Raw genomic sequence first — 25,289 nt, 5'->3', positions numbered from 1 at the left:
ATAAAGACAAAGGTGAAATATAAACTTTATGCATTTTTATATAAGTTTGTAAACATATCAATGTGAATAACATCATTTTACCGGCACGAGATTGACGAAACAAATGAAAAAAACTTAGAAAGGGATGGATAAGGAAGCGCAAAGTTGGAGAGCCGACAAGGAACAGCCTTCCGTGCCAGTTACGCAAAGCTACTCTCCCATTTTGTTTAGTCAAGGGACTGTTTGTTCCGTTAATAAAACATGAAATTAAAAACCATAAATTGGTGGATCAAATTATCGATTGAAAATTTTTTTTGGTTAAAGCAACTTAAATTTGAGTTGATACAGCTATGTGTGAATGATTTTAATTTCAAAAGAATTTTGCACATAATTAAAGATAGGCTACACTCGGTTAAAAAAGAAATAGGGCTTGTTAACTCATTGGCTAATATGGTTTTAACTAAATTTCTCTTCATTTATTTTTTTTTTTTAATTCATCATGAGAATGTTGTACGACTAGCATTTTGTTATGGATATTTATTCTTATTTAAATTCGACAAAGATGGGCCGAATTTTAAACTGAACTCCACCTCTCTTTGACCGGCTTCATTCATCAATAATGTCAACGTTTGAATTTATGGCTTCTTGTATTTTCAGGCCCCCGACCAGGGTTGAATATGTAATTTCACAACGCCGACGCCAATCTCTCCGTACTGTCTCCTTCGCACGTGTGATTTTCCTCCACCATAGCCTACACGTTGAAAAGTAAGGGCCCGTCCTTGTCATACACGTGGTAGATTCAGCCACGTCATATCGATTGCTTCCTGCATCCCCAGCATATTCAAAATTTTACCCAATCCCAACGGTCGGATTGTCCTTCTATCCCCAATCTCTACCGTCCGATCAATTAAACTGTTCGACCTTTAAGCTCCCAAAAGCTAAAATAACGCCTTTTACAGAGGGCATCTGGACACAACGAGACTGACATTTTCGAGAGAGAGAGAGAGAATGGTGAAGTTTGATTTTTGAATGCAAGAGCGATGATACGCTCTCTTGTGTCGTTTAGCGAAGCTTGAAATTTCATTAACTGGATTATTTTTCTTTGGTTTCAAACTCGGTCACATAACTGTTCGTTGAGGATTCTTACTGTGCTTTTTCATAGAGATGCGAGTGATTCGTGTCTGTTTCTCGATCAGTAAACAGAACATGTTTCTTGGGCGCGCCTGATCCAGAGTCGCTGTTTGTCTCCTGCAAGCATGAATTAAACGACACAGTTTTGTGATTGCTGATTTTGTAAGCATTGCGAAGTTTCAGAGTATTGTGTGGGAGAGTGTCAGAGTGTCACAGAGATACTAGTGCAAAGCTTGAAGATAAAGCCACAGTGGATTTTTAAGCTTTAAGGTTGGTGTCTTTGAGGTTGTTTGTTTCTTTAGCTATTAGCTTCCTTTCTTGCACCTTGGATCTCCTACTTCAAAAGGTAAAGTTCCATTCTTTTCCATCCTTTTCTTTCTTTGTTTTTCAGAACTAACATACATACTATCTCTCCGGTAGCTAATGAGGTCTCTGATTCTCTTCTCTCTTTTACTGGTCTCATGAAGCAGTATAGAAGAAGGAGGAGGACGAGAGTGCTGTGGCATGATCTGAAAGTTGAACAAGTCAAATTGATTTCCAGGTACCTTGAAGACACCTATTATTATTTAGATTATTTTTTTCGCAAAATGTATTTGTCTCGATGATGATCCTTATGAGAAATTTAATACACAACTAACTGTAGAAAAAGACTTGTATCTTCCCTTGAAAGTAAAGCCTCTCTCTCTGTCTTTACTTATCACCCAACAGCTAAGAAGAGCTTTACTTTGCGCAGCCTCTATCGGAATCCGTTGCGGGTCATATGAACTCACATCACAATCAAACTTGAAAAAGCTCCTGTATTTTGCTTTGATACACTCTCCTTCTCTCCCAAACTTCTTTCTCGTGGTTGGAAAGGAAAGTTAGAGGTTTGTCTCACTTTACCGTTATACCCTCCCAGACGACGTCTCTATGGCCGACATTTCAAGGGTATTTTTGTAATTTGAGCTGAAATTTCCACCGACGGCTTCTTCGTTAGACGGCGTTGTTAGCCATTAGAAGTTATTTCTATCGGTCCCCCCCCCCCCGGGGGTTTGGTTTTTCATTTTCACCATCAAATTCTTTAATAAATTAGCTCTTTTATTGTTATGGTTATGATTTTGAGGGGGCATTGAATGATCACCTGTTAAAGCAATAGAAAAGACTTGTGGGACATCTCAGGCACATCAGGTTGGTTGGTCGAGTCTTGTCTTCAGTAAACAAGCTTCGTGTGATCATCATGCACACTTCAAGATTCTCGAAGCTATTTGATTGTCTTTTTTGTTTTTTTGTTTTGTACCCCACAATTTTCCTATATCTTAATTTATAATTCACGAATTTTGTGATTGTAACTGCTCCCCCACTTTTCTATGCCATTAACATCATCTATCTTCGGTTCCAGCTCTGGCAGTTCCGGTTTCCTGATTCTTCGTCTCTAACAACAACCATGGTGGTTGAAGATAATAATCATGATGATGGTCGTTCAACAGAAGAATGGTTGTTTCAAGCACAAGAGCTTGTCCCTCTTGCTCTCGAGAAGGCCGGGGAGGTGAAGAATTTCCCAGGAAGGTGGAAGATGATCATATCAAAACTTGAACAGATCCCGTGTCGTTTATCAGACTTGTCGAGTCATCCATGCTTCTCCAAGAACGCTCTGTGCAAGGAGCAATTGCAGGCTGTATCATCGATACTCAGAGAAGCCATTCATTTGGCCGAGCTTTGCGTGAAGGAGAAGTACGAAGGCAAGCTCAAGATGCAGAGTGATCTCGATGCCTTGTCAGGGAAACTCGATTTACACTTGAAAGATTGCGGCCTGTTGATCAAAACTGGAGTTCTTGGGGAGGCCACTTTGCCGTTGGCAATATCATCAGAAGCTGATGTTTCGAGCAATATCAGGGAGTTACTGGCTCGCCTGCAGATCGGTCACTTGGAGGCAAAACACAGGGCTATAGAGAAACTACATGATGTAATGAAAGAAGATGAGAAGAGTGTTTTAGCTGTTTTAACACGTAGCAACATTTCTGCTTTGGTTCAATTGCTCACTGCTACTTCTCCCAGGATAAGAGAGAAAACTGTTACCATTATATGCAGTCTTGCGGAATCAGGGAGCTGTGAGAATTGGTTAATTTCTGAAGGAGTTATTCCGCCTCTGATAAGGCTCGTTGAATCAGGAAGTGCCATTGGGAAAGAGAAGGCTACCATAACCTTCCAGAGGCTCTCCATGTCATCAGAAACTGCTCGTGCCATTGTTGGACATGGTGGGGTTCGTCCACTCATTGATCTCTGTCAGACTGGTGATTCTGTGTCACAGGCTGCTTGTGCTTGTACTTTGAAGAACATATCTGCTGTCCCAGAGGTTCGACAAGTTCTAGCCGAGGAAGGGATTGTTAAGGTAATGATCAGTCTCCTAAACTGTGGAATGTTGTTAAACTCCAAAGAGTATGCAGCTGAGTGCCTACAGAATCTCACTTCTAGCAATGAGAATCTAAGAAGGCTTGTCATATCAGAAAATGGAATTAGAAGCCTTTTAGCTTATTTAGACGTTCCTCTTCCCCAAGAATCTTCAATGGGAGCCTTGAGGAACTTAGTAGGATCTGTCTCTGAACAGTCTCTAGTTTCCACGGGCCTACTTCCTCGCTTGGCTCATGTCCTAAAATCCGGGTCTACCGGGGCCCAACAAGCGGCTGCATCTACAATCTGTAAAATTTGCAGCTCAGGAGAGATGAAGAAGATGATTGGTGAGGCTGGGTGTGTCCCTCTGCTTGTGAAAATGCTGGAGGCTAAGTCTAACGGTGCTAGGGAGGTGGCTGCACAAGCGATTTCAAGCTTGATGATGCTGTCTCAGAATCAAAGAGAGGTGAAGAAGAATGACAAGAGCGTGCCCAGTCTTGTTCAGTTGCTTGATCCAAGTGCTCAAAATACTGCAAAGAAATATGCTGTGGCATGCCTTGGATCGCTTTCTTCGAGCCAAAAGTGTAGGAAACTGATGATCTCCTACGGAGCAATCGGGTATCTGAAGAAGCTCACAGAGATGGAGATTCCGGGAGCGAAGAAGTTACTTGAGAGATTGGAAAGAGGGAAATTGAGAAGCCTATTTAGCAGGAAATAGAGAGAGCGCATTGTATCTGCTTTTTTTGTACTTTGTTCTTATCGAATGTTTGTTTCATTGTCTATATGAAACGAAGTAGCCTAGGATGCAAACTGGAATGGTCCAGTTTGCTTAATGTAACATGTTAGTTTATTATAAATATTTAATCTTTTATGTTAATTTGCACAAAATCTGTAGTAGAAATACTCTTGCCAGAAGCTAGTATCTTGGAAATATTCAAATTGCATGGCTAGTAATTAAATCATCATTATAAACTTTATAAAAGAAGTAATCAGATATTGAGTTTCATTATTGCTTTGATTTGATAATGTCGCATAATCCCTTTAATATTGTAGGCCAATGCAGCAGTTGCTTGCGAGGGACTATTAACGAAATTAGATAGTTTAGCTATTGCTGACTCTGAGAAGATAGTGCACTTAATTGGATAAAACTCAAAACACATACCAGTATAAGTCTGAATAAATGAATTTAGATGTACAATAGGATGTCATAATTTCTTGAATGTTGACTAATCAGCATCTATAAACTATAAATAACCAATGAACAATTCAGATCTTGCCATGTGATTATATTATGTATAGCGGAAGAGCCATATCAGATTATGCATAATTCTTTTTAAGGTTAAAGAAGACGAAAAGTGGGCACAACTTAGAAGATATAAAGAGAGGCGGGTGTACCAAATTAGATGGAGGGATTTACCTTCCAGCACTAACAAATTGTAACTGTTTAACTTTCTTTTTTTGGAGAAATAGAGACAAGCAGAAGCTTAAGAAAAGGAACAAGAAAAGAAGCCAACAAGCCTTCCCCAGAACTTAGCTAAAGCAATCTAACAGTATCGCTTGTCAGTTAAGAATAACTCTTCTAACCCTCTGAAATTTCAGGTATCATCCGTATCTCAAAGTTATCACTATGGCCGTGATGAAGTTAAACTCAAAGGGGCTCCTTTTTTTACTCGTCACCAATGTTGTTTATTTTCTGATGCGGCATACAAGACTTCCATATATCTAAGTTGTACTGGATGCAATAAAAAATGGTAAATTATTTAAAAATTAAAAAGAAACATACGGTGCTTAAAAGAATCATAATATTCATGATTTATAGAATTGGATTGACAGATGTAATGAGGGAGCCGCCATCTAGGAAAACATTAAATGTGGATTACAGCTAATCATGCTTTGTAAGCAAACAAAGGATTGAGATTGATGAGAAAAGGCGGCACCAAAAGTTCTCATGTTGTATCACCACCAATCCATTTTGTTTATTGTGCGCGCCAAAATGTGGCCCTAATAACCAAACCCTCCATTATGTATCATATGTGTTTGCTTTTTAGTGGCCAATTAGATCATCAGTCTCCCATCAAACCATGCGCACATTTATCATCTCGCGTTAAAACCATTCCATTTGGCAATATGATTGTACATATGTCTAGTCCAACCGCTTGGACTAGAGTTATTTGAAGGAACGGAGGGCAGACAAATAGATTAAACTGTTAAAAGAAACAAAGGCCCCATCAAGAGCTATACCGACTTTCCATTTGTTGCGGTGCACATGTTGTTGGAAGTATTGGAATTGGTTGAGTTAATTAAATTTGTGCATTGGAAGTGTTAGAATTAGTTGGATCCTTTACTTAGAAGACACAAAGAAATGGAGAATAACTAGAAGGAAAACCATATTGTATTGGCCCGTTGACTTTCACAAAAAGTAAATATATTATTAAGACCCCACTTCCAAAGCCAACATATTGTCTTATCTCACTCCCGTATAAATGTAAATTCAACATATGGCATCCTATATTTTATTCAAAGAAGTCTAACAGATGCTATTTGTGCAAGAAAAAAAAGACACTTTGCAAAAAATTGTCCCAACATATGGCATCCTATAAATAAGCGAGCTCCAGAATAGTGGATAATCCAAGTATTAATAGTAGTGAATTGCATATTTTGGAATTATTTTGTTCATATATAAGAATATTCAATACTTGATTTTTATTCGTCTTGTCAAAATTATCTATTCTTTATATTAGAATCCGTGAACATTACACAGACTCATACCGAAGTATTAATTTAAATGTTTAATTTGATTGAATAGATAAAAACGGGTGATTAGTAATACAGGAAACTTTTCACAAAACTAGACAAACTCTTCCACATATTTACTTCATAAACCATAAAAAATACTTTTAAAATCATAGTTTGGTTTCTATTTAAACACTCCCAAAACCAAATTTAGAGCCAGTGTTGAATGACTTAAAAAGTTACTCCTTATCTAATATATAATTAACTAATTTGAGTATATTAAGAATATTAGTTAAATTAATTAATATGATATGTTTTCTCTAAAACATCCTAAGTATCTTTCTTAATTTTTTTTCTTCTCTCCTACTTGATTATTGTTTTAAAAAAATATCAATAGGGTTAATTTAAAAAAATTAATAAACTTGTGAAATAGGTATTATACTACTTTTGATCCTTAATATAAGAGCTAGTTGAGTAATTTGAGTAAATTAAAGAAGTTTGTTAAGTTATTTATTTGTAATAATTATGTGTTATCTTTCCTAAAATATCTTAGCTAATCATATATTAACTAAAACTACCATTTGATTGAATTTTTAACATGTGCAACTATAATAAGAATTAATTTGAAAATAAATAAATATGAGAGATAAAGTGAATTGAAATCTTATATTTAGAATCAAATTAAAAATTAAACTAAACGGGGGTGGTACATAGGATGAATGTCAACTTTCCGTCCGAGTATTTTGTTTGATTGTGGGAAAAGGAGAGGACCGAACAAGCCCTTATCACAGGCTGCCTAGTCACGGAGGGGAGCAATACGACACGCCAAGCTGACGACTGAGGGAGGAAAAAGACCCAAAGGCCAAAGGCTAAGGCTCTCGCGGAAACATACATAGTGCGATTGTTATTATCGAGGCTGTTTTAGCGGGCACTGCCTTTGGTACTCTCTCTCACATCTTCCTTATGTGCGTTGTCTGATTCAGTAGATAGGATCGGGAATTCGCCATCCCTAGTCGTTCAATTCTTTGACTTTGCAGTTCGAGGTGCAAAAGGGCAATCTTTGGTATCCTGCTTCGCTATTTTCTGATTTCGTGTGTTCATGGGGAAGTCGGTTGTTGAAATTTTCTTATGTTGCTTGCCTGGATTTGTGGGGTAAAATAACCTGTTGAGCGTTCATATTCTGAGGTTTGTGTCTGCGTGCATATCATTTATATGATACGTGGTTGCCAGGAAATTAATGGAAAGGAAGTGGCAAATTGAAATTTCTAAGCTTATGATTCATAGGGTTAGTGATAGCATAGGAGTCCTTCCATTTAATGACTGATTTGATTGATGACAATTTCATCGACATCAGTGAGATAAATAGTCTCTAAAAGCATGTTTTCATGATTCAGTGATTTTTGAAGGTTCTTCCACCAGTGTTTGGTGTAACTGGATAAATGCTATTGTCTTACCACAAATATATCTTAGTTGATCCAGAATAAGAATCGTCTTTTGACAAATTCAACGGTTGAATTGATGGCTGTTTCTGCAGTGATACACAACTAGCCTTTTTTTTTTTTGTTCTTGTTTTTGTTTATTTGTTTCAAATGTGAGTTTTTGAATGAAGATGGAGAAAATAAATGGAAGAAAAATCTTTAATTTGGATTCTTTGTTTCTCTCGCTTTCTTCCAATAAACAAATGTTAGCATTATGGGCCTTTTCGCTTTGGAGAGACCTGAGTTGTCATATACCAAAATGCAAAATTTTGAGAGGCAGGCATGTTATGGCGGCACTTGGAAGGATATAAAATGTGCTGAATTTTTTCCTTGCTCATTGGGGTTTCTCGATGTAGGTGGTGGTTTTGTAGGATTCCTTAATTGTGAATGCCAGAATGTCTATCAGGGTTCAGAATATATGTTGTCAAAAGACAGTCTCTTATTTTCCTTTTCAAAATACGGTTATATTTATATTCTTGTCTGGTGGTTGCACTCTCAAATTGCTTCGTGGCATCTTTTCATTGAAAGAAATAATATATTCATTCTTTGTCAAGTCAAATGGAATTCTTCTGATCTAAATTTCTTAGCCCTCCTGCTCATTTGATGTGGAGAATATCACACTTTGATCCACTCCCCACCCTCCTTTTCCTGATTTAGCAGAAGTGAACTGTTTCTTTGATTTTGTCCTACAGCTCCTATCATTGTAAAAGATGAGTACACTGGATGCAACTCGGGCAGAGCTTGCTCTTATTGTTTTATATTTGAACAAGGCTGAAGCTAGGGACAAGATATGCAGAGCAATACAATATGGTTCCAAATTTTTGAGTGATGGGCAACCGGGTACTGCCCAGAATGTGGACAAACAAACCAGCTTGGCACGGAAAGTTTTCCGTCTATTCAAGGTTTTGTTTTGCTTATATTAAATTTATGAAAGTATTGGAATTCATCTAATCATTTTTTGTTGTTTCTTTTTTCTGTGAAATCAAATATGTACGTCTTTTCTTCCCGCTTTGATGATATGCTACCTGAGCACCTGCTATTTGTTTTAGTGATGTTTTATTTTCCTTCAATCATCTTTCCCCCATGCATCCTCATTGATATATTTGATTTATCCATATTAAGTTAATTATTTTGTTTAGTTCCAAAAGAATCTCAAAATTTGTTATTATTTACTACTATTATTATTTATCCCTTTGTAACATTTAAAGGGAATTTTCGCATGTTTAAAGATGAAGAAAATTAGTTAATCTTTTCATTTGTTGCACCCTGGTATATGCAGTTCGTCAATGACCTGCATGCTCTGATAAGTCCTGCCCCACAGGGAACTCCCCTATCCCTAGTTTTGTTGGGAAAGGTATCAAATTTCTGAGAATATTTCACCATTTTTTATTCTTCTTTTATTTTTATTCTTCCTGATAATTTGTTTGATGACCCTTTTAGTCCAAAAACGCATTATTGTCAACCTTCCTGTTTCTCGATCAATTTGTGTGGCTGGGTAGATCTGGCATCTACAAGGTAGGAAGCTCAACTTGTTCCAAGCATTGAATTGTGTTTTTCTCTGTATTATTTGCATCAGAATATTATCCAGCAGCATATATGATTTTTGTTGTCCAACTACAGAATAAAGAACGTACTGAACTAATTGGACGGATATCTCTTTTCTGTTGGCTGGGTTCCTCAGTATGTACCACCCTAGTTGAGGTATGTCACTTTTGTGTGGCTTAATTGTACCATCAATAATTCAATCTTAGGCCTTTGCTTTAACCTTTCGTATGGCGTGTTACTGCTTGATGTTTCAGCTTGGCGAGCTTGGAAGACTCTCTGCATCGATGAAGAAGTTAGAGAAAGAACTCAAGGACAGTAACAAATATAAAGTATGTTTTGCCACTTTGTTTATGGGTTCTCCAATGTTTCTGTTTTATGTTTGCCATATTCAGCTGGCTTTATTTTCTGGACTTTTTAGCATTGCATTAGAACTCTGTTGATGCAGAATGAGGATTACCGTGCTAAATTAAAAAAGTCAAATGAGAGGACTCTAGCACTTATCAAAGCTGGAATGGATGTAGTGGTAGCAGTTGGGCTGCTTCAATTGGCGCCTAAGAAAGTCACTCCTCGCGTGACTGGGGCATTTGGATTTGTTACATCTCTAATCTCTTGCTATCAGGTGCATACCAGTATGATTTTTGTTTGCTTCCCTTTGAATATATGCTGACCACCCTATCTATGCACGCACACGCATAGCATCACGAGTAAATAAACAAGGGTAAAGTCATGGTCATCAAGTCATAAATTTGGAAATCATTGTTCCATAAAAACATCAAATTGGAAGATTCGATAACAGGTGAAAAATAGCTTGAATTATGTAACATCACATAATATCTTCATAATACAAGTAAAATACTCAAGGCGGTAAATCAAACCCATAAATTAAAGTACTTAAACATGAGTCATATATATTAGCCTATTGGTTATCTTAATTTTAAGTACTTAATTCTTGAAATAATTTCAAATAATATCTCTCTTATGAGAGGCACCGGCAATACTTAACAATAATGTAGCACAGTCACGCCAAATCATTATTTACACTCACATATGAATTGCAAAGTCATTCCATTCTGTCGAATTGACATGAACTTGGCTATTCATAGTCAATATAGTCCTTGATTAATATCGCCAGTGGGTAACTTGTTATGAAGCGTAATATTTGAATTGTAGATCTGACAGTTAAGTACTATTTATGATACAGTCATTAAATCACATCGTTGGTTTGTTTCTTTTTACAAATTGTAAGATTTGAGTCATGAATCTTAGGATTCTGGTTATTGAAGGTATGATCAGACTAGGTGTCCTAAACATTTTCGTGAGCTGAAAAAAATTCTGATGTTTAGGACATTTTGATTTCACTTGAAACTTCTAGAGAAATATGCATGCCCTTTAGACTTTTTGAGGGATCACACCATATTTATCTTCTGCTGCAATTTATGCTGAGATTGTTTTTCTCTCTTTACTTACAAGGATTCATGTTTTGCCCAAATGCAGTTGCTTCCTGCCCCTGTCAAGTCGAAAACCTCGTGAAGATGGAAGAACAGACTCCCTCTTATCGTGCTTGGATGTCATTAAATAATCGTTTACATTTGTCACTAAATGTTTGTTTAAGCGAACTTTGAGCAATATGCTGGCTAGTAGGGAAGGAGTCTTTAAAATGCCATTACAGATAATGTCAATATTGTCATGGTTTGTTATGGGAGAAATGATGTCCGTTTGGCCCTCAATTGGTTTGGTGAAACTGAGGAATAAACAAATTAGCGATAAGGGATTTGATCAAACATAATTGAGTGTCCTATTGGATAATAATGATATTAGAAATATGGTGTGTGTGAGAATGGCCAATAGGACTATGCCGTAATTGATGAGCATAAATAGCCGATGACACTGATCTACGGAGCACGCCTTGTTTTTGCTTGTTAGGCCTGAGTCTTTCTATTATGAGAGGGCATGGCCATTTTGAAACGAGGCTCAAGGTCGCAGTATAAGATTGAAGTTTTCAGCAGGAAGGTGGTGTGGATTTGTTTCGGTTGTTGCATTCAACTTTAATGACAGCCTATGCGGTTAAATCATAAGTCATAAAATTGGAATTTGACGTGGGGCCTAGTTTTATGATTACGTCTTCATCTTCACTAGTATAATAAATGTTAAATAATCCAACGAAATAGTGTTGAGGAATGAGGAGTAGCTTGTTTGCCCCTTTCTTGAAAGTTCTGCCTTCGGTGTCTTTTAGCTTTCTTTTTAGGCTCGATCGAAATTGAATGTCATAAAACTGGAAAATAAAAACGAGGAATGCATCTGATTAAACCTGTGCGCACTGGGGAGAATTATCAGGCGCGTTTGAATTGGTCTTGCCTTCCTTTTAGATGACAAAGCGCTGACAATTTTTCTATAATTGTGACATTAAAAAATTTAAAATCAAATTGGCTTTCTTCTAAAAAATTTTAAAAATTATATACTATTTTGGCAGAATATAAATAAAGATTTAAACCCCTTATTTGGTTGGAGAAGAGGGACGGGGAAGAGGGCGAAAATTTAAATGAATGCAATTTTAACCCAAAAAATTTGGAAAACTAGGGTTAATAATTCTTAGAGGTCCAATACAGAAAATGTAACCTTGAAAAACTTTCTCATTGCCGCCAACACCTAAAAATTACTAAAAAATACTTCGTTACTTAATATATGCTTATTTAACAAATCTTGAGTAGTTAATGATGAAAATAAAATTCTCATAAAACAATACCTTGAAAGCATAATCGATGAGGAAAAAAAGCATAATCACTACTGGAAAAAAAATTAATATTTTAAGAGAAATTATACTACAAAATATTTTTACAATACTAAATATATCTTAAAAAATACTTCAAAGAACTCAATGATCACAAAATACTTTAAAATGTTAGATATATCTGACAAAATACTTGTACACAACTTTGAAGGTAGGAATTATGGACATACTATATAGTCGATACATTACACTATAGCATGGGTAACAGCTAAGTTAGACTTTTTTTTTAAAATTAATTTTTACCGAATTGAGATAATCCCGAGCAATTTTGGTCGCGAAATGCAAACAACGTTTTTGACCCCCAAATGATAATTAGACCGATTGTTCTGCAACCATCAACCAGAAAAGTAGATGCCTAAATTAATTCAGAAATTAGACCACAGGGCAGGGAACTTTAACTTCAATTCCAAAGGTAAGCATTTAATCAAAGGCTACACACACAAAAGAGGACAAAAAGGATAACGATTGCGGTGCAAACCAAACCATACCTGGAGAGATACTATGTCCCCCTTTTCTTTATTGTTTTGGGAGGGGATTATAAAAGCACTTATTAGGCATAAAAAAAGATCAAAGGGCATATGCGTCTTCAAAGTCATCAACTTCCTCATCCTCATCCCAATCCTCTTCTTCGACAACCTCGACAACATTTTCCCGCAACATTGTCACAATCTGTTGAAAATCTCTAATTCGCCTCTGCACATAATCAGGGGGTATCGCATGAGACTCGTTAGAAAAGGCTGGTTGGGTGGGACACTTGGCCAGCTGATCACACTTGAGCAGAAATGTTCCAGAAGATGGTTCACGAATTTCAACACTAAACGCAGGAGACAGTGGGCGGCCCACAACTTGAACATGAGAGACACTGCAATCACAATTTTCTTCACATTAGGGATTCCAAAATGACATCTGCAACACAATCATATGATGGTACACTAAGGGATGCTTCAATAAATTTAAGGTTGAATCTCAGGGCAACTAACCAACTAACGACAAATCTAACAAACCTATGCAAAATGGAAGTGGGAAAGGAAGCAAAACTATAAGAATGCCTACGAATTTCACAGGTGTGCCGCTAAATGACAATAAGCTAGTTCTACTATTACGATGAAAGGAGGAAATATCTGTTAGGTTCTGCAAAAGAGAGAAAAAGAATTGGGAGATAGAAGGGAAGAGAGGGGAAAGAAGAGATGAGAAGGTAGGAGAGAGATGTGTGTTATAGAGAGAGAGAGAGAGAGAGAGAGAGCCTAGAATCAGTATCTGAAATCCTAGGAGAGAAGAAGATGGAAATTCCTGAATAATCCCTGAATAATATACTTCATTCACCCCCTAATGTCATCGTACAATAGATTTAAATAGGCTGAAAACATAACTGAGAATAACTAACTAGTAACTTCCTAATAACCTCCTACATTCTAGGATAAGGATTATCAATAACTGACAATAACTAATATTTAAATAATCCCACTGTAATAGTCTCAAAGGATAACTGAATATAACCACCTAAAATTGAAGATTAAAAATAACTGAAAATAACTAATTTGTAAACTGCCCTTGATATGGGACTCTATCAATATCCACCGGAAATTTTTCAGTTTCTTCTCATGCATCAAGACTGATATGAAACACAAGATCCTCTGATGAGAGCAAAATCATACCTTTTTTAGGCATTTAGATTAGATTATGTATAAATGAAGATTCTGTGGTCCAGGTTTAGGTACAGCATCAAGTCAGGCAACAAAGCCATCCTCACCATAAACCGACTCACATCCCATTTACACTCTCAAATCCCCAAAAAATTGGTGAACACAAAGTTCCGAAGTAGTTTGTGAGGTCTTCACAAAGCTTACCATTTCTAAACATGACCCAAGGACAAGCCTAGGAAAATAGGCATGAAATGTAACCAAACCAACAGTGTCAGCAAACATAGCAAAGAGAAAAATTTAAGATTCCTTTCACATGCATATAAATAAATAAAATGGCACCATGTAGACCACACAAAACGCAGGAAAATAAGGCATATAGTTATTTTTGTAGTTATTTTCAATCTTATCCTAAGTTGTAGGTGGCTATTGGGAAGTTACTTGCAGTTCCATGTTTTTAGGGATTGGAAGTTAACGTCAGTTATGCCGACAAAACTATAAGTATCATATTATATTATTATGTATTTTGTCAAGGATATGAATGAAAGCATTATTCAGATATTAAACTTCTCTCTTCCCCTGTTATTGCAACTCTCAATGAAAAAATGAATAGGGATGGAACACACCAAATGTAGAACAAGTTGTCCATTTCTTGTCTCTGAATCCTTCCCAAAAGCTCAATCTGCAAGATCCTACCAATACAAAGCACTGGTTGTGGCAGCTTGAACTTCTGTAACCGGTTTTCCTGCACTCAAAGAAATTTTTCTCAGAAATGAATGAAGTTAAAAAGGAATGCTCAAGCAAAATTTTGTAAAAAAATGAAGTTAATTATTCAATCACATAAGATTTCTCTCAACTAAATCAGGCTAGTTAATTTCCAGTTTGGGAAAAAGCTTATTTATTCTACCAGCACTACAAAGTACACCATTTCGAACACTCGTACTATACACAACATATTTATATGCAACACTTTAAATTACATGTAGACACTGTTAGATTTTATTGTGTTACGAAGTAGTGTCCAAGTCAGTGTCTATACTTCCTTCGTAGGATTACTCAAACCTGAATCGAGTTTAATAAGAGGCATGCCAATGATCTAATATATTTTGCGCTCAAAACACAAGACATCAAGTGGGCCAAAAAAATCAAATGGCTCAAATAATCACATTATATTCAATTTTCAATGGAACATTAAGGAACCCCCCCCCCCCCAAAAAAAAACCAAAAAAAAGAAATTACGGGGGAGTGGCAAGACCTGAAACAGCAATTTTCAAACAACCTATCAATTATTTAAAATCCTACAGTCATGGGCATACAAGTAACAATGTGATTGTCAGAGACAGGTACACGTAAAGTATTCAACGTTCTCCTTCACCAAAAAGAAAAAAGGAATAAGGAAGATGAGCATAGTGATATATGCTTTCTCCTTCTCAACCAGAAATACTGTCCAATGTCCACAAAATAGATGTTTATCTTATCAATTTATTCGCACTGATTGTAATATACACAACAATAATAATCTTCATTCAAATGCTTCCCCGCCTGACATCAAATGTTTTCTGTTTGATCCAGAGACATCAATTGCAACTAGGAGTAGTCAGCTAAACTTCTTCAAAACATATATGGAGTCAATCAGTTTTGCTAACTTGCAGGTAAATGAAAATTAAAGCCCACTTCAATTATTGAACCACTATTACTGCCCCTAAGCGTTTCAAGACGTCAACACTCTTCCGACCTTACGATTGATCATCAGACCAAAACAGATCTATCATAACGCATAAAGAGAGTGCAGATCGAGTTAGGCACCTTGTCCAGCCAATCAACAAATGGGCGTCAACCAACACCAGATATTGGACCTAGTAGAGTTTGTAGTATAATGGACCCATAAATGGAAATTAGATTTATGTTACTGATTCAGCCACCAAACATCTCCAAGGAAAGGAAGGAAATGAAAGCTTTATTCAACATCCTCATTTTTTGCATACGGTACAAAATATGCATCCTTGCCAAACCACAGAAAGCCCCAGTCAAGAATCTTAAGCATTGGAATCACTAAAACAGCACACTATAGCTATCATCCAATCCACCTGATTTCCAGCCACACGAATAAGGCTCATTTCAGCTTCCCTAAAGCATCTGCCACAAGGTTATCTCTCAATTCATCACCAGCTATATCTGTGGTCATATCTGACATGTATGCACCAACGTTGCAGAATTACATGCAAATGTATCATATTTACTGACTCATTCATCATTCCACTGGCCTCTTCAGCCAAAAGCATCATCTAATGAAACACAGTTAAAATCCGGGAGTTCATAGGTTATTAAAATGAGAAATTTTTACTATTCAAGAGAGCCTCCATTACACAACCATGAAAGACAAAAGCAACCAGAGAAAGGGAAACTTCACTAGCAAAGTATAAATTGTATTTGAAATCAAGTATCAAATCCCATGAAACAAACGAAGCATTCAGAGGAAAAAGAAAAGTATAGGAAATAGATATTGTTTGAGAAGCAAAATTGCATACCTGAGCCATTGGAAACTCCGGAGAAATGTAGGTCCATACATACTTTTCATCAGCAGAGGTGTCTAAAGAGCGATTAGGATGACCCATTTTGATTCGAACAGATTTTGCTGAATATATAGGAAACCCTGGCTGAAAAAAGGCTGAACATGAAGAAAACAATATCATCAAAAAAAGGCTTACAAAAGCAAATTAAACAAACTAGCACATTGTTTGTCAAAAAACAAAACAATACCTTGGAAAGGGTGAACACTAATTTCCGTAATAACACAAATTGGGCAGACCAACTTGTAAGTTAGTGTCTCAGGCACGTCAGGATTTTTTTGCCCTTTACTGGACCAGTACGAAGCTCTCCCACCAATATCATCTCTTGCATCTAATGTATTATCAATGCTTTCCTCTGGAAAATTATCAGTGCTAGAAGCACCAATTGTCTCTTGAATGCAACCCACAATAGCAAATGATGTGCAGGCTCTAGCTAAATAAGCATAGACTCTATGGTCCTTTTCTAGAGATTGGCATTCCATAGAATAGCTAGATCCAACTTCAGGTTCCTTTGATCCACTTTTATTCATTTCAACAACATATGAGGCTCTAGATAATTGAGGAAACATTCTCAAGCATAGCTGTTTGCAAAGACCTTTTCTAATCACTGCAAATCAGTATACTAGATAATCAGTAGAAATAACATTTGTCATTGGATTTTAGTTTCTGCAGAACTCTTGCATCCTTTGAGTATGATCGCTGAGTATGATCGCTGTAGATTTCATAACTTTTTCCACCAGTGCTTAAATGAAATGACTTAACTTTTGATTTTAGGGGAAAAAAGAAATTTTATTAGGGTGAAAGTAGCAGTGCAGTAAGAAGTCCTCCAAGACAGACCAAACAGTAGATTCTACTAAGCTCTCACTAATATGTGTACTTATTCTCATTAAGTATTGCAAGAAGTTAGGCTGTTCAGCAGTTCGCAATCAACCATGTTGAGAACACATTCCATTTCTAATGCATAAACACTAAAATGAGACTAACATTTTAATAGAAAGCTGATATTATGAATAACTTTTCAAATTTATATAAATCTTTATAGCTAAAATAATTTTGACCCAAAAAAAAAAAAAAACTCTTTTTTCACCTAGTCTCCAATGAGATTGCATTATCTTTCTTATTTTACAGTTATTCTCTAAATGTTTGTTCAGATTACCATCATAAATAATACACCATCAAGAATGTTTTATAAGCCTAGGTTAGCTGACAATCCAAGTGATTAGCACGCACTCCTTTCTGTTGCCCACAATTCAAAAGCTCGTCTGGATGTAGCACGCACTCTTGTCTAATACATTATTCAGCAAACCATTTACGTCAATATTCAAACAAATTAAGGGGAAAAAATGGAAGTTTGGTCATGTATGCCATAATCCCCATGTCAAGGTCCACATGCAAATAGTAAGCACATATACTAATAAATTAGGAAAGAGAACAGCTTCCGTTATAATATTCTATTAGAAGGCATAAAAAAGGCGGTGCAGGTGTGACCACGTATGCTTTATCTTCTTGTCAAGGTGCAAGTGAGAATCATTAGCATACTGAGGCTAAAATTTCATGAAATACATAACACAGAAAAGAAAGCATAATCTTAAAAGGGTTGATTGATCAGATGACAAAACATGATGTGAAATGCATAGACTAAAGTTGGTGTACTCGTATAAATGAGATATCCACCGAAGTTAAATGTAGAAATCAACCGGTACAGCTCACCATAGTGTCGCCAAGAACGCGAGACACAACTAACTCGGACAAGGTCAGACGGATCATCCAGACACGTGAGAATCTTGTGCGACATGTCAGGATCAAGCCAATAGATGAAATCCACAGAAGATCCCATATTGGGGTGGTAGGTGTATGAGAAATAACAAGTTCTTTTACAAGCCTGACAACCTGAACTGGCACAAGAACAACATCTTAACAACTAGCACAGTTCACTCCAAAATGGAGCAAAAAACAATTTTTTATTCAAGACTTCAACAATTAGACAGTCCGTGATTATTTGTTGTAATGTTGCATTTTGGCCATGAATGTAATCAAAATTGACGCACATATAAATACATATCCTCGCCAGCATAATTATAATCTTTTTATTTCTTGACACGTATAAGACAGCAGTGGGGTGCCCTTAATGTAAAATCTCCGCCAACCCAGGCTAGCAATCGAGGTATGAGAAATATCAGAAAAATGGCTCACCAGAATACGAAAAGTCAATTCGCTCAGAGAAAATAAAAGAAACAAAATATTAAATGATCCGAGAAATTCAATAATTTACATTTTACTAGAGTTAAGTAAATTGGTCATGAATTTCCCGTATTTCGGGGCAATCCCCAGTGATTACCCGAATTCGTTCGATAACCAGAAAAGGAGGATAAGAGTGAAGAGTAGCGGTATTTCGAGAGAAAATTCGAAACAAGAATAAAAAGTTGAACGCAGATTAAAAGGGATCTTCAATTGAAATTCGAGAGAGAAAAAGAGAGAAGTATGGCAATGTTCACCTTCGTCGTACGCCGGAATACGTGCACGTCCGAAAAGGAAGCCCTAGAAGGAAGACATGAAGAAATTGAGGGACAGAGAGGATTGTTGGTGACAGAAGGAAGGGAGGAGGAGAGAGGGAAGGGGGTGAGAGAGAGATGGCGTACGAGTGGAAGAAAGAAAAGAAAGCGCCGGGAAGCGAAGCTTGTTATTAATCTATGCAAATCATCATCGGCATCATTAAATGTGTCCTTTTCATGTATTACTTAAATTCCGGATATTTTTCGGTGAAATATCCCAAATACTCTGAAGAGGATTTTTTAGAGCATCGTCTGTTAAACTTGCTTAAAAAAAAGCCAAGAAGCTTGGAGCTTGTGTGCAACAAAATGCGTCATCAATTTCCTTCGCACCTTGTGGGTCATTCTCTGAAAAATTTTATATACATTATGTATGTGCGAAATGTCGCATTTTAATGCATACAAAAACGTTACATTTTAACATTTTTTCCAATGCTAGAATAGTATTACCTCTTATTTTTAATATAAGAGTTAATTTAATTTTTATTTTAGTTTTAAATATAAAACCCTCAATACATTTTGCCTTTCATATTTATCTATGTTTTTAAAATAGTCCTTACAATAATAATAATTCTGGTTAATACACTTAATTAACAAGAATATTTTAAAAAAACAATACATATTTATTACAAATAACTAATTTGATTAATTTTCTTAATCTATTTTAATTAGTTAATTAGCTCTTATAGTACTATAGTTTTCATGAACTTTGCGCTGCATATGTCTTCCTAACTTTGAAAAAATTGAAATAAAGAATTATCATGCTTCATAATGAATTCGCAGTTAAATATGACTCTGATGACGATCTGCCATATCACTCTAATAAAGAATAATGTGAGAAGGAGTTTTGGAAGTTATCAGATACAAATATGTTGGCGGGCCTTGTGCAACTTCCTGTGTATTCATCCTAATTCCATTCGGCTGAAAGTGGCGTAGGAATACAGGAGATAGGCTTGACGGCAGATAACGAACCCTTAGCCAGAGTTTATCAATATGACACAGAACAAAGTTCAAGTTACAGTCTAGATTTTACTTTTAAAAACAAGGTCTGAGGAGAAACACAACCAATCCTCACTCTGTAATAGCAGAGGATCTACATACAGGAGCCTCGCACACTTGCAACTGAAGAACACGTGTACAGAAAAAATCTTACAACACAGCTCGCATCTTTATTTGGCACATTTGGGCCCATCACCTATCCTTGCATCTCCACCCCTACACATTTTTAACCAACAAAACCAATCTTTACCAAGTCCTCCATTTTTCCATCTCAACTACCAGACGATCTTCAGCAGACCCCAGTTGTATAGAATAACACGAGCAGACTGAGTCAAATCACAAAGAAACATTCATTCACTTCGAAAATGGATGGTTTTTTAGTTCAATTTCGCCAAATTGCTCTTTACTATCTGTTTTGATCTGTCCCATATCATTGCGTCATGTCATTCCGCCTAGGCTTCAAATGACATCATTTTACTCAAAAAACCCACGAGCCATGAGCCCATACGGAAGCCGAGTCCATCAGTACCACCTTTTGCTGGAAGTGCTAAGTTCACGTGAATCGTTGATTTCATTCGTGCTCAGCCCCTTCCATGGAGACCTTGATGTTCTTGTCTGTTTCCTTATATTTAACCCAATCGTCTTATCTTCATAAATTGGGTCCGCCGAACAAGTTTTCCTTCTTCTGCTCCTTTCCTACGTTACTGTTGCATACCAAGACAGAGTCCACGCAGAGACCTCCTTTGATGTGGGTGCAATCGATTTGGGTCAATGAAAATTTGATGTTCATCAAATCATCAGGGTTTTAGAAACAAAGCTTCCAACAGGATAGAGGACCCAGTTTCCTGGATTGTCCAAATGGCACTGGGATACAGCATGTTGGCCATCCGAAGTTGTAAGTTTCAACCTCACAGGCTTTATGTCCCAGCCATGGACATGCTCAGTGTTACAGACCCGACGGCCAAGCCTCTTTGATGACCTTCCAAGTTGGAGTCTGAAAAACACACTGTAGGTCCCTGGCGGAAACCGGAAATCAATGTCTCCCTCCACTTCAAGCCACCATATTTGTTGAAGATAAGCAACTGTCTGGAATCTATACACACAATAAAAAGCATCGGATATCAGATTTCAGGTTAGTCCTGAAACCTCAAATGGATCATAGAGAAAGAGAAGCATATTATCACTGAGAAGAAATCATGACCTAGGAATCATGTACAGACACTAATTCAGATGCACCACATGACAGATAACCACTCATACTGTATCAGGATGGTTGAGTCCCCAATCTTATGTGTTTAAGTAGATTGTGGCTCACACCAGACCAAGGCCAAGGTGGCTAAAATCTTAAAAAGTTGAGTCCTTCTGAGATTACGTTAGAGAAACTGTATATACACGAGGCAACCACAAAACATATCAAAATTCGATGCATATGAATATCGCAAAGTCTCTCAAGCCTACCATATCCAGGATTATTCCAACTTCAGAGATTAGGGTAAGACTTGGTGATAGGTAATTACAAGTTCATGAAAAGAAGACGATTTTCATACATAAGTTCATAAAAAGAAGACAATTAATTATGAATAATTCAAACCTATTAACAAAACCAGATAGAATTCCCGGCACGAGGACAAGTCTATACAGAAAAGACAATACACACAATTCATAGGCAACTTGAGTCCCATAAAATAGGCAAGAGCTATATGGTTTTACCTACAATAATCTCACCTTGACTCTTCGGTTGGAATGTAATTCCAGTATCTCCGATCATCTATGCCTGTAATCCTAAACACTTTGGAAGAAATCGCTAAACAGATCCCACCTGTCCTCTTATTTATCCGTAGTTCCTTCGCCACAGAAACATTTCATGAAGTAATCAGGCACTTGAAAAGAACGATGAAGTGGGATGATGCGCGCGCGCGCGCGCGCGTGAGAGTGAGAGAGAGAGAGAGAGAGAAGAAGGGGTGGGAGGACTTACCTTTGTTCCGTTATCAAATAGATTAGGCCTACAAAGTCTAGCATAAACGAAGAAGGGGTGGGAGGACTTACCTTTGTTCCATTATCAAATAGATTAGGCCTACAAAGTCTAGCATAAACGTCCTTCTTCCCCAGTTCCATCAGAGAAGCATCCTTCAATACCTCTTTCACTAAGAACTTATAATTCGAAGGCAATTTGGATTCCCAAATAAAATCTGCTAATGAAGCTCCACGAAATGCCCGATTCAAACGAGCCAGCTTGCAGATTTCAGGTGGGTCCAAATACATCAAAATCAATGCCACACAGCTCTCTGGTATGTCTCCAAGTCTTGGCCTCACAGCAACATCAGCAAATTCAGAATCCGAAACACGCCGGGAAAAACTAGCACCCATAAGAACACCAAATATGAATCCGAGAGAAACTCAGGATATGAACTCGCCTCAAAACTTGAGTTTGAATCTGAATTTGTCGATTTTTTGCGAGAGAACAAGGGAGCGGAAAGAGTGCTGAACAGCTTCTGCACCCCCAGAAACTTTAGCAGAATACATGGGCTTCCAAGAAGACGAAGAAGCTGGGACTGTATTTTAAGAAGCTCCTAGATAGAGCTCGTATTTTAAAAACCAGAAATTAAGGCAGAAAATTCATGATTTGAGGACGGAGCAGAGAGAGAGAGAATTAAGAGACGCCGGGACGGGTTCCAGCAGGGACGCGCATGGACAAGACACGTGTTCCTGACGTGGACACGGACCTCTGCGCCGGTTTTGACGGAGAATGGAACCTGTTCCTGTCACCAATGAACTTGAACTTCCATAGTTACATTTATTAGACATCCTATTATTTGTCTGTAATAGGAAAAAATATTTGGCCAGAATGAACCATCGTCATTTTAGATGCGGAGTATTTTCCCATCTGCATCCCGTTAAATGTTGTTATTTGTTGGAGTTAGATTTAAAATTAGAATTGGTATGGTTATTTAAAAAAAAAAATAGAATTAGAATTAGTATAATTCAAACAACGAATCCTATTTAATACAAGACCAAATCTCAGAAAATGGAATTTAAAATTTCGGTAAGAAATTTATCCAATGAAGAAAGAAATTCATCACTGACAATGGATAATTTTAATTATATTTTTATCAATTTTCAAGACGTTTGACTTTCTCGCCCGTCCTACCTATTGGCTGGTTTTTTTTTTTTTTTAATTAGATCGATCTATTTAATGGTTGATTTTAATTATTTTGGGTGAAGCTATGACATTCGTGTTTTTCTTTTTGAGATTAAAAGATAAGGCTCAACAAAATTGAAAAAGATAATTCTATAAATAAAAAGCATTATTTCATGACCAAATTAATGAGCAAACGAAACCCAGGCCAAGCTTCTGAGATTGAAATAACTAGTAATGGATAATATCGTCTCAAATTCTTGTCGTGCTTATTTTATTTTTGTCCACATTAGGAGAATTCTTCGTTCTTATCCACCGAGGTTATTCTAATCAAAGTCATTATCCGAATCCTGGGTTTTGGTGATCCATTATACTCCTTCAATCTTTAATATAAGACCCAATTCTTGAGTTGGTTTTGATCCTAAATATAAGACTCATTTTTCATATTTATCAATTTTCTCTAAACTATCCATGTAGATACTGTTTCAACCATAATCAAATAGAAGAGGGGGAAAGGGTATTAAGAAAGATGATTATGATATTTTAGAAAAACATGTCACATTTCTTATAATTAACTAACTTACCTAATTTCCTTAATCTAATCAAATTAGTTACATGAGTCTTATATTAAAGACTGGAGAAGTAACTGGATCTGTGGCCTTCAATCATAAAGCCGACAACCTTGCGCAGCTCTCACTTCCTTCTTCATTTAAGCTGTAAATTACTGGAAAGGTTGGATATCATGGGCAAACAGGTACCACTAGATGCAGATATTGCAGGGAATTACATATCTCGGGACTTGCTGTTTAAAAAAAAAAAAAAAACTTTTGTTGTAGAGAAAGCACAGAAGGAGAACGGAAGGGTGGCAAAATAAGTTTGTTTGATGAGCAGGATGGGAGGCAAAATTTGTTGAGAGTGTGATTTTGAGGAAGCAAACGAAATTAAAGAGGGGAAACAAGGCTTTTAATTTGTATGGAGAAGCACATGGGAGGGGCGCAGAGTGTGCATTGTGGATGATTGTTTGGACGTGGCTGGGTCAGAATACATCGGCAAGGATATATTAACTAAGATTGAAAATGATAGGCTTGTGGGGAAAATTAATTTTAGTCATAAATGTAAGTCACTCATGATATATCTAATATTTGTTTTTTAATTTTATCATTATTTATTTTTTATTGGAGGGATACAAACTTATGAAAAAAAAACAGAGAGATATAAGAATGACATGCAAATCAGTAAATGTGAAAAGGGGAAAAAATTTAATAAGAGTAAAATTGAAAAGTTTTGTCAATTTAATCCGTTACAAGTTATTAAGGATGTGAATGGTATATATAAGTGGGAAGTTCATGTTGACTGGGGCGCCCATTGCCATGTGATGCGAAGAAGACACAAACCCCATTCCATACAGGCATATATATGGGTAGGTAGAGGTAGATATATCGGTGGGGCTGCCTTTATATATTACTCCCTCCGTTCTTATTATAAGAGACGAATAACCTAATTACGTTGATCAAAAAAACAGTTAAAATTAGTTAAGAACAATTAATATGTAAAAAGTATAATTTTTTTTCCAAAAATACCCTCATTAATAAGGAGAGAGAACAATGGTAATTTATTAAAAGAAAGAGAAGTGGGAAGGAAAGAGAGTGTGAATTGGAGACAATAAATATGGGTAAAATAGGAAATCAACACAAAAAAATAGAGACAACTTTTAAATGTCTCTTATATATAGAAACATGCCATAAGCACCAAATGTCTCTTATAATAAGGAACGGAGGGAGTACTATGCATAATTACATAAAAATTAAAGAGTTACCTGCCCCAGCTGAGGCACATGCACATACACGTATACATGTATGAACGCAGCACAAATGCCTAATTTCCACCTTCCTCACATCCCTACATGCATGCACCCTTTTTTATTCTCTCCCGCCACAACACAAACAAGTCAATTTCTTCTATTCAGCTTCATTTTCTATTTGCCTTGCCTGTATTGTTGCATTATTTACTAGTGACAGTTTATGCAGGAAAGGAACGCGAAACCAACATTAAGATTTGTTTTGCTCAAGCTTTCCACCAGTCTTTCTAAGGCAGTCTACAGTCATTTTCTCAAACTTTTTGGATTGAGCTTGAACTCAAATTCTTCACAAATGCGTCGCACATGGTAGCTTAAATGCTACTATCTCCGGTTTTTAATATAAAAACTACTTTGATATTTAATTTGGTTTTAAATATAAGACTCTAATCCAATTTATTTATCATATTTATCTATTTTTTCAAAGTAATCCTTATAATAGTTACATATATTAAAGATTTCCTCAAATAGTATTTCCAGTAAATACACATGATTAAAAAAGAAGGTATTTTAGAGAAA

At 36.5% G+C, this 25,289-nt stretch overlaps 4 protein-coding genes across 12 annotated transcripts; 2 read left to right on the top strand and 2 right to left on the bottom strand.

Annotated features, from left to right (window-relative positions):
- Nucleotides 1-971: 971 nt before the first annotated feature.
- On the top strand, nucleotides 972-4,412 carry LOC114726600 (U-box domain-containing protein 15). Of its 3 annotated transcripts, none has more exons than XM_028913229.1 (3): nucleotides 972-1,380; nucleotides 1,581-1,651; nucleotides 2,489-4,412. In XM_028913229.1, exon 3 carries the CDS (start codon nucleotides 2,534-2,536, stop codon nucleotides 4,193-4,195), a length of 1,662 nt encoding a protein of 553 aa, XP_028769062.1. In that variant the 5' UTR covers nucleotides 972-1,380; nucleotides 1,581-1,651; nucleotides 2,489-2,533; the 3' UTR covers nucleotides 4,196-4,412. The 3 variants fall into 3 exon arrangements, with proteins under 3 accessions (XP_028769062.1, XP_028769063.1, XP_028769064.1); XM_028913230.1 differs by having other exon boundaries at nucleotides 1,578-1,651; XM_028913231.1 differs by lacking the exons at nucleotides 972-1,380; nucleotides 1,581-1,651 and adding an exon at nucleotides 2,162-2,277.
- A 2,649-nt stretch (nucleotides 4,413-7,061) lies between these two features.
- LOC114726601 (peroxisomal membrane protein 11D) lies at nucleotides 7,062-11,078 on the top strand. Of its 3 annotated transcripts, none has more exons than XM_028913233.1 (8): nucleotides 7,062-7,253; nucleotides 8,381-8,590; nucleotides 8,968-9,042; nucleotides 9,129-9,203; nucleotides 9,309-9,389; nucleotides 9,488-9,562; nucleotides 9,679-9,852; nucleotides 10,728-11,078. In XM_028913233.1, the coding sequence occupies exons 2-8, from the start codon at nucleotides 8,399-8,401 to the stop codon at nucleotides 10,761-10,763; spliced, it is 708 nt and encodes a 235-aa protein (XP_028769066.1). In that variant the 5' UTR covers nucleotides 7,062-7,253; nucleotides 8,381-8,398; the 3' UTR covers nucleotides 10,764-11,078. The 3 variants fall into 3 exon arrangements, with proteins under 3 accessions (XP_028769066.1, XP_028769067.1, XP_028769065.1); XM_028913234.1 differs by having other exon boundaries at nucleotides 7,063-7,150; XM_028913232.1 differs by having other exon boundaries at nucleotides 7,063-7,273.
- Nucleotides 11,079-12,219: 1,141 nt separating this feature from the next.
- LOC114726615 (F-box protein At4g00755) lies at nucleotides 12,220-18,882 on the bottom strand. 5 transcript variants are annotated; one of them, XR_003738517.1, is made up of 7 exons: nucleotides 18,727-18,882; nucleotides 17,942-18,126; nucleotides 16,422-16,838; nucleotides 16,190-16,329; nucleotides 14,288-14,406; nucleotides 12,510-12,883; nucleotides 12,220-12,347 (listed from the first exon to the last, which is right to left on the bottom strand). XR_003738517.1 is itself a non-coding variant. In XM_028913256.1 (7 exons), exons 2-7 carry the CDS (start codon nucleotides 18,066-18,068, stop codon nucleotides 12,589-12,591), a joined length of 1,014 nt encoding a protein of 337 aa, XP_028769089.1. In that variant the 5' UTR covers nucleotides 18,069-18,126; nucleotides 18,727-18,882; the 3' UTR covers nucleotides 12,359-12,588. The 5 variants fall into 5 exon arrangements, 4 of the variants coding, with proteins under 4 accessions (XP_028769089.1, XP_028769086.1, XP_028769087.1 ...); XM_028913256.1 differs by lacking the exon at nucleotides 12,220-12,347 and having other exon boundaries at nucleotides 12,359-12,642; nucleotides 12,727-12,883; XM_028913253.1 differs by lacking the exon at nucleotides 12,220-12,347 and having other exon boundaries at nucleotides 12,359-12,883.
- A 758-nt stretch (nucleotides 18,883-19,640) lies between these two features.
- On the bottom strand, nucleotides 19,641-22,375 carry LOC114726617 (F-box protein PP2-A13-like). Its single transcript, XM_028913257.1, is given in 4 exon segments — nucleotides 19,641-20,586; nucleotides 20,589-20,872; nucleotides 21,505-21,623; nucleotides 21,826-22,375. Coding segments are annotated over 4 exon segments (882 nt in total). The 5' UTR covers nucleotides 22,147-22,375; the 3' UTR covers nucleotides 19,641-20,428.
- Nucleotides 22,376-25,289: the final 2,914 nt, after the last annotated feature.

The sequence above is a fragment of the Neltuma alba genome, unplaced genomic scaffold (genome assembly GCF_004799145.2).
Source record: "Neltuma alba isolate B1F8T4 unplaced genomic scaffold, ASM479914v2 tig00012396_pilon, whole genome shotgun sequence".
Classification (NCBI taxonomy): domain Eukaryota; kingdom Viridiplantae; phylum Streptophyta; class Magnoliopsida; order Fabales; family Fabaceae; genus Neltuma; species Neltuma alba.
The sequence above is the reverse complement of the archived record's forward strand: the minus strand, read 5'-3'. Positions and strand labels throughout refer to the sequence as shown.

What these genes read in the sequence shown, in the direction of transcription:
- LOC114726600 (XM_028913229.1), top strand. Translation starts at nt 2,534, where the DNA reads ATGGTGGTTGAAGATAATAATCATGATGATGGTCGTTCAACAGAAGAA.
- LOC114726601 (XM_028913233.1), top strand. Translation starts at nt 8,399, where the DNA reads ATGAGTACACTGGATGCAACTCGGGCAGAGCTTGCTCTTATTGTTTTA. An exon ending in GTAGATCTGGCATCTACAAG is followed by an intron (nt 9,204 to 9,308) that starts GTAGGAAGCTCA and finishes GTCCAACTACAG; the next exon opens with AATAAAGAACGTACTGAACT. An exon ending in CTCTAATCTCTTGCTATCAG is followed by an intron (nt 9,853 to 10,727) that starts GTGCATACCAGT and finishes GCCCAAATGCAG; the next exon opens with TTGCTTCCTGCCCCTGTCAA.
- LOC114726615 (XM_028913253.1), bottom strand. Translation starts at nt 18,068, where the DNA reads ATGGGATCTTCTGTGGATTTCATCTATTGGCTTGATCCTGACATGTCG. An exon ending in GCGTTCTTGGCGACACTATG is followed by an intron (nt 16,839 to 17,941) that starts GTGAGCTGTACC and finishes ACTGATTTGCAG; the next exon opens with TGATTAGAAAAGGTCTTTGC. An exon ending in TAGTGTTCACCCTTTCCAAG is followed by an intron (nt 16,330 to 16,421) that starts GTATTGTTTTGT and finishes CTTCATGTTCAG; the next exon opens with CCTTTTTTCAGCCAGGGTTT.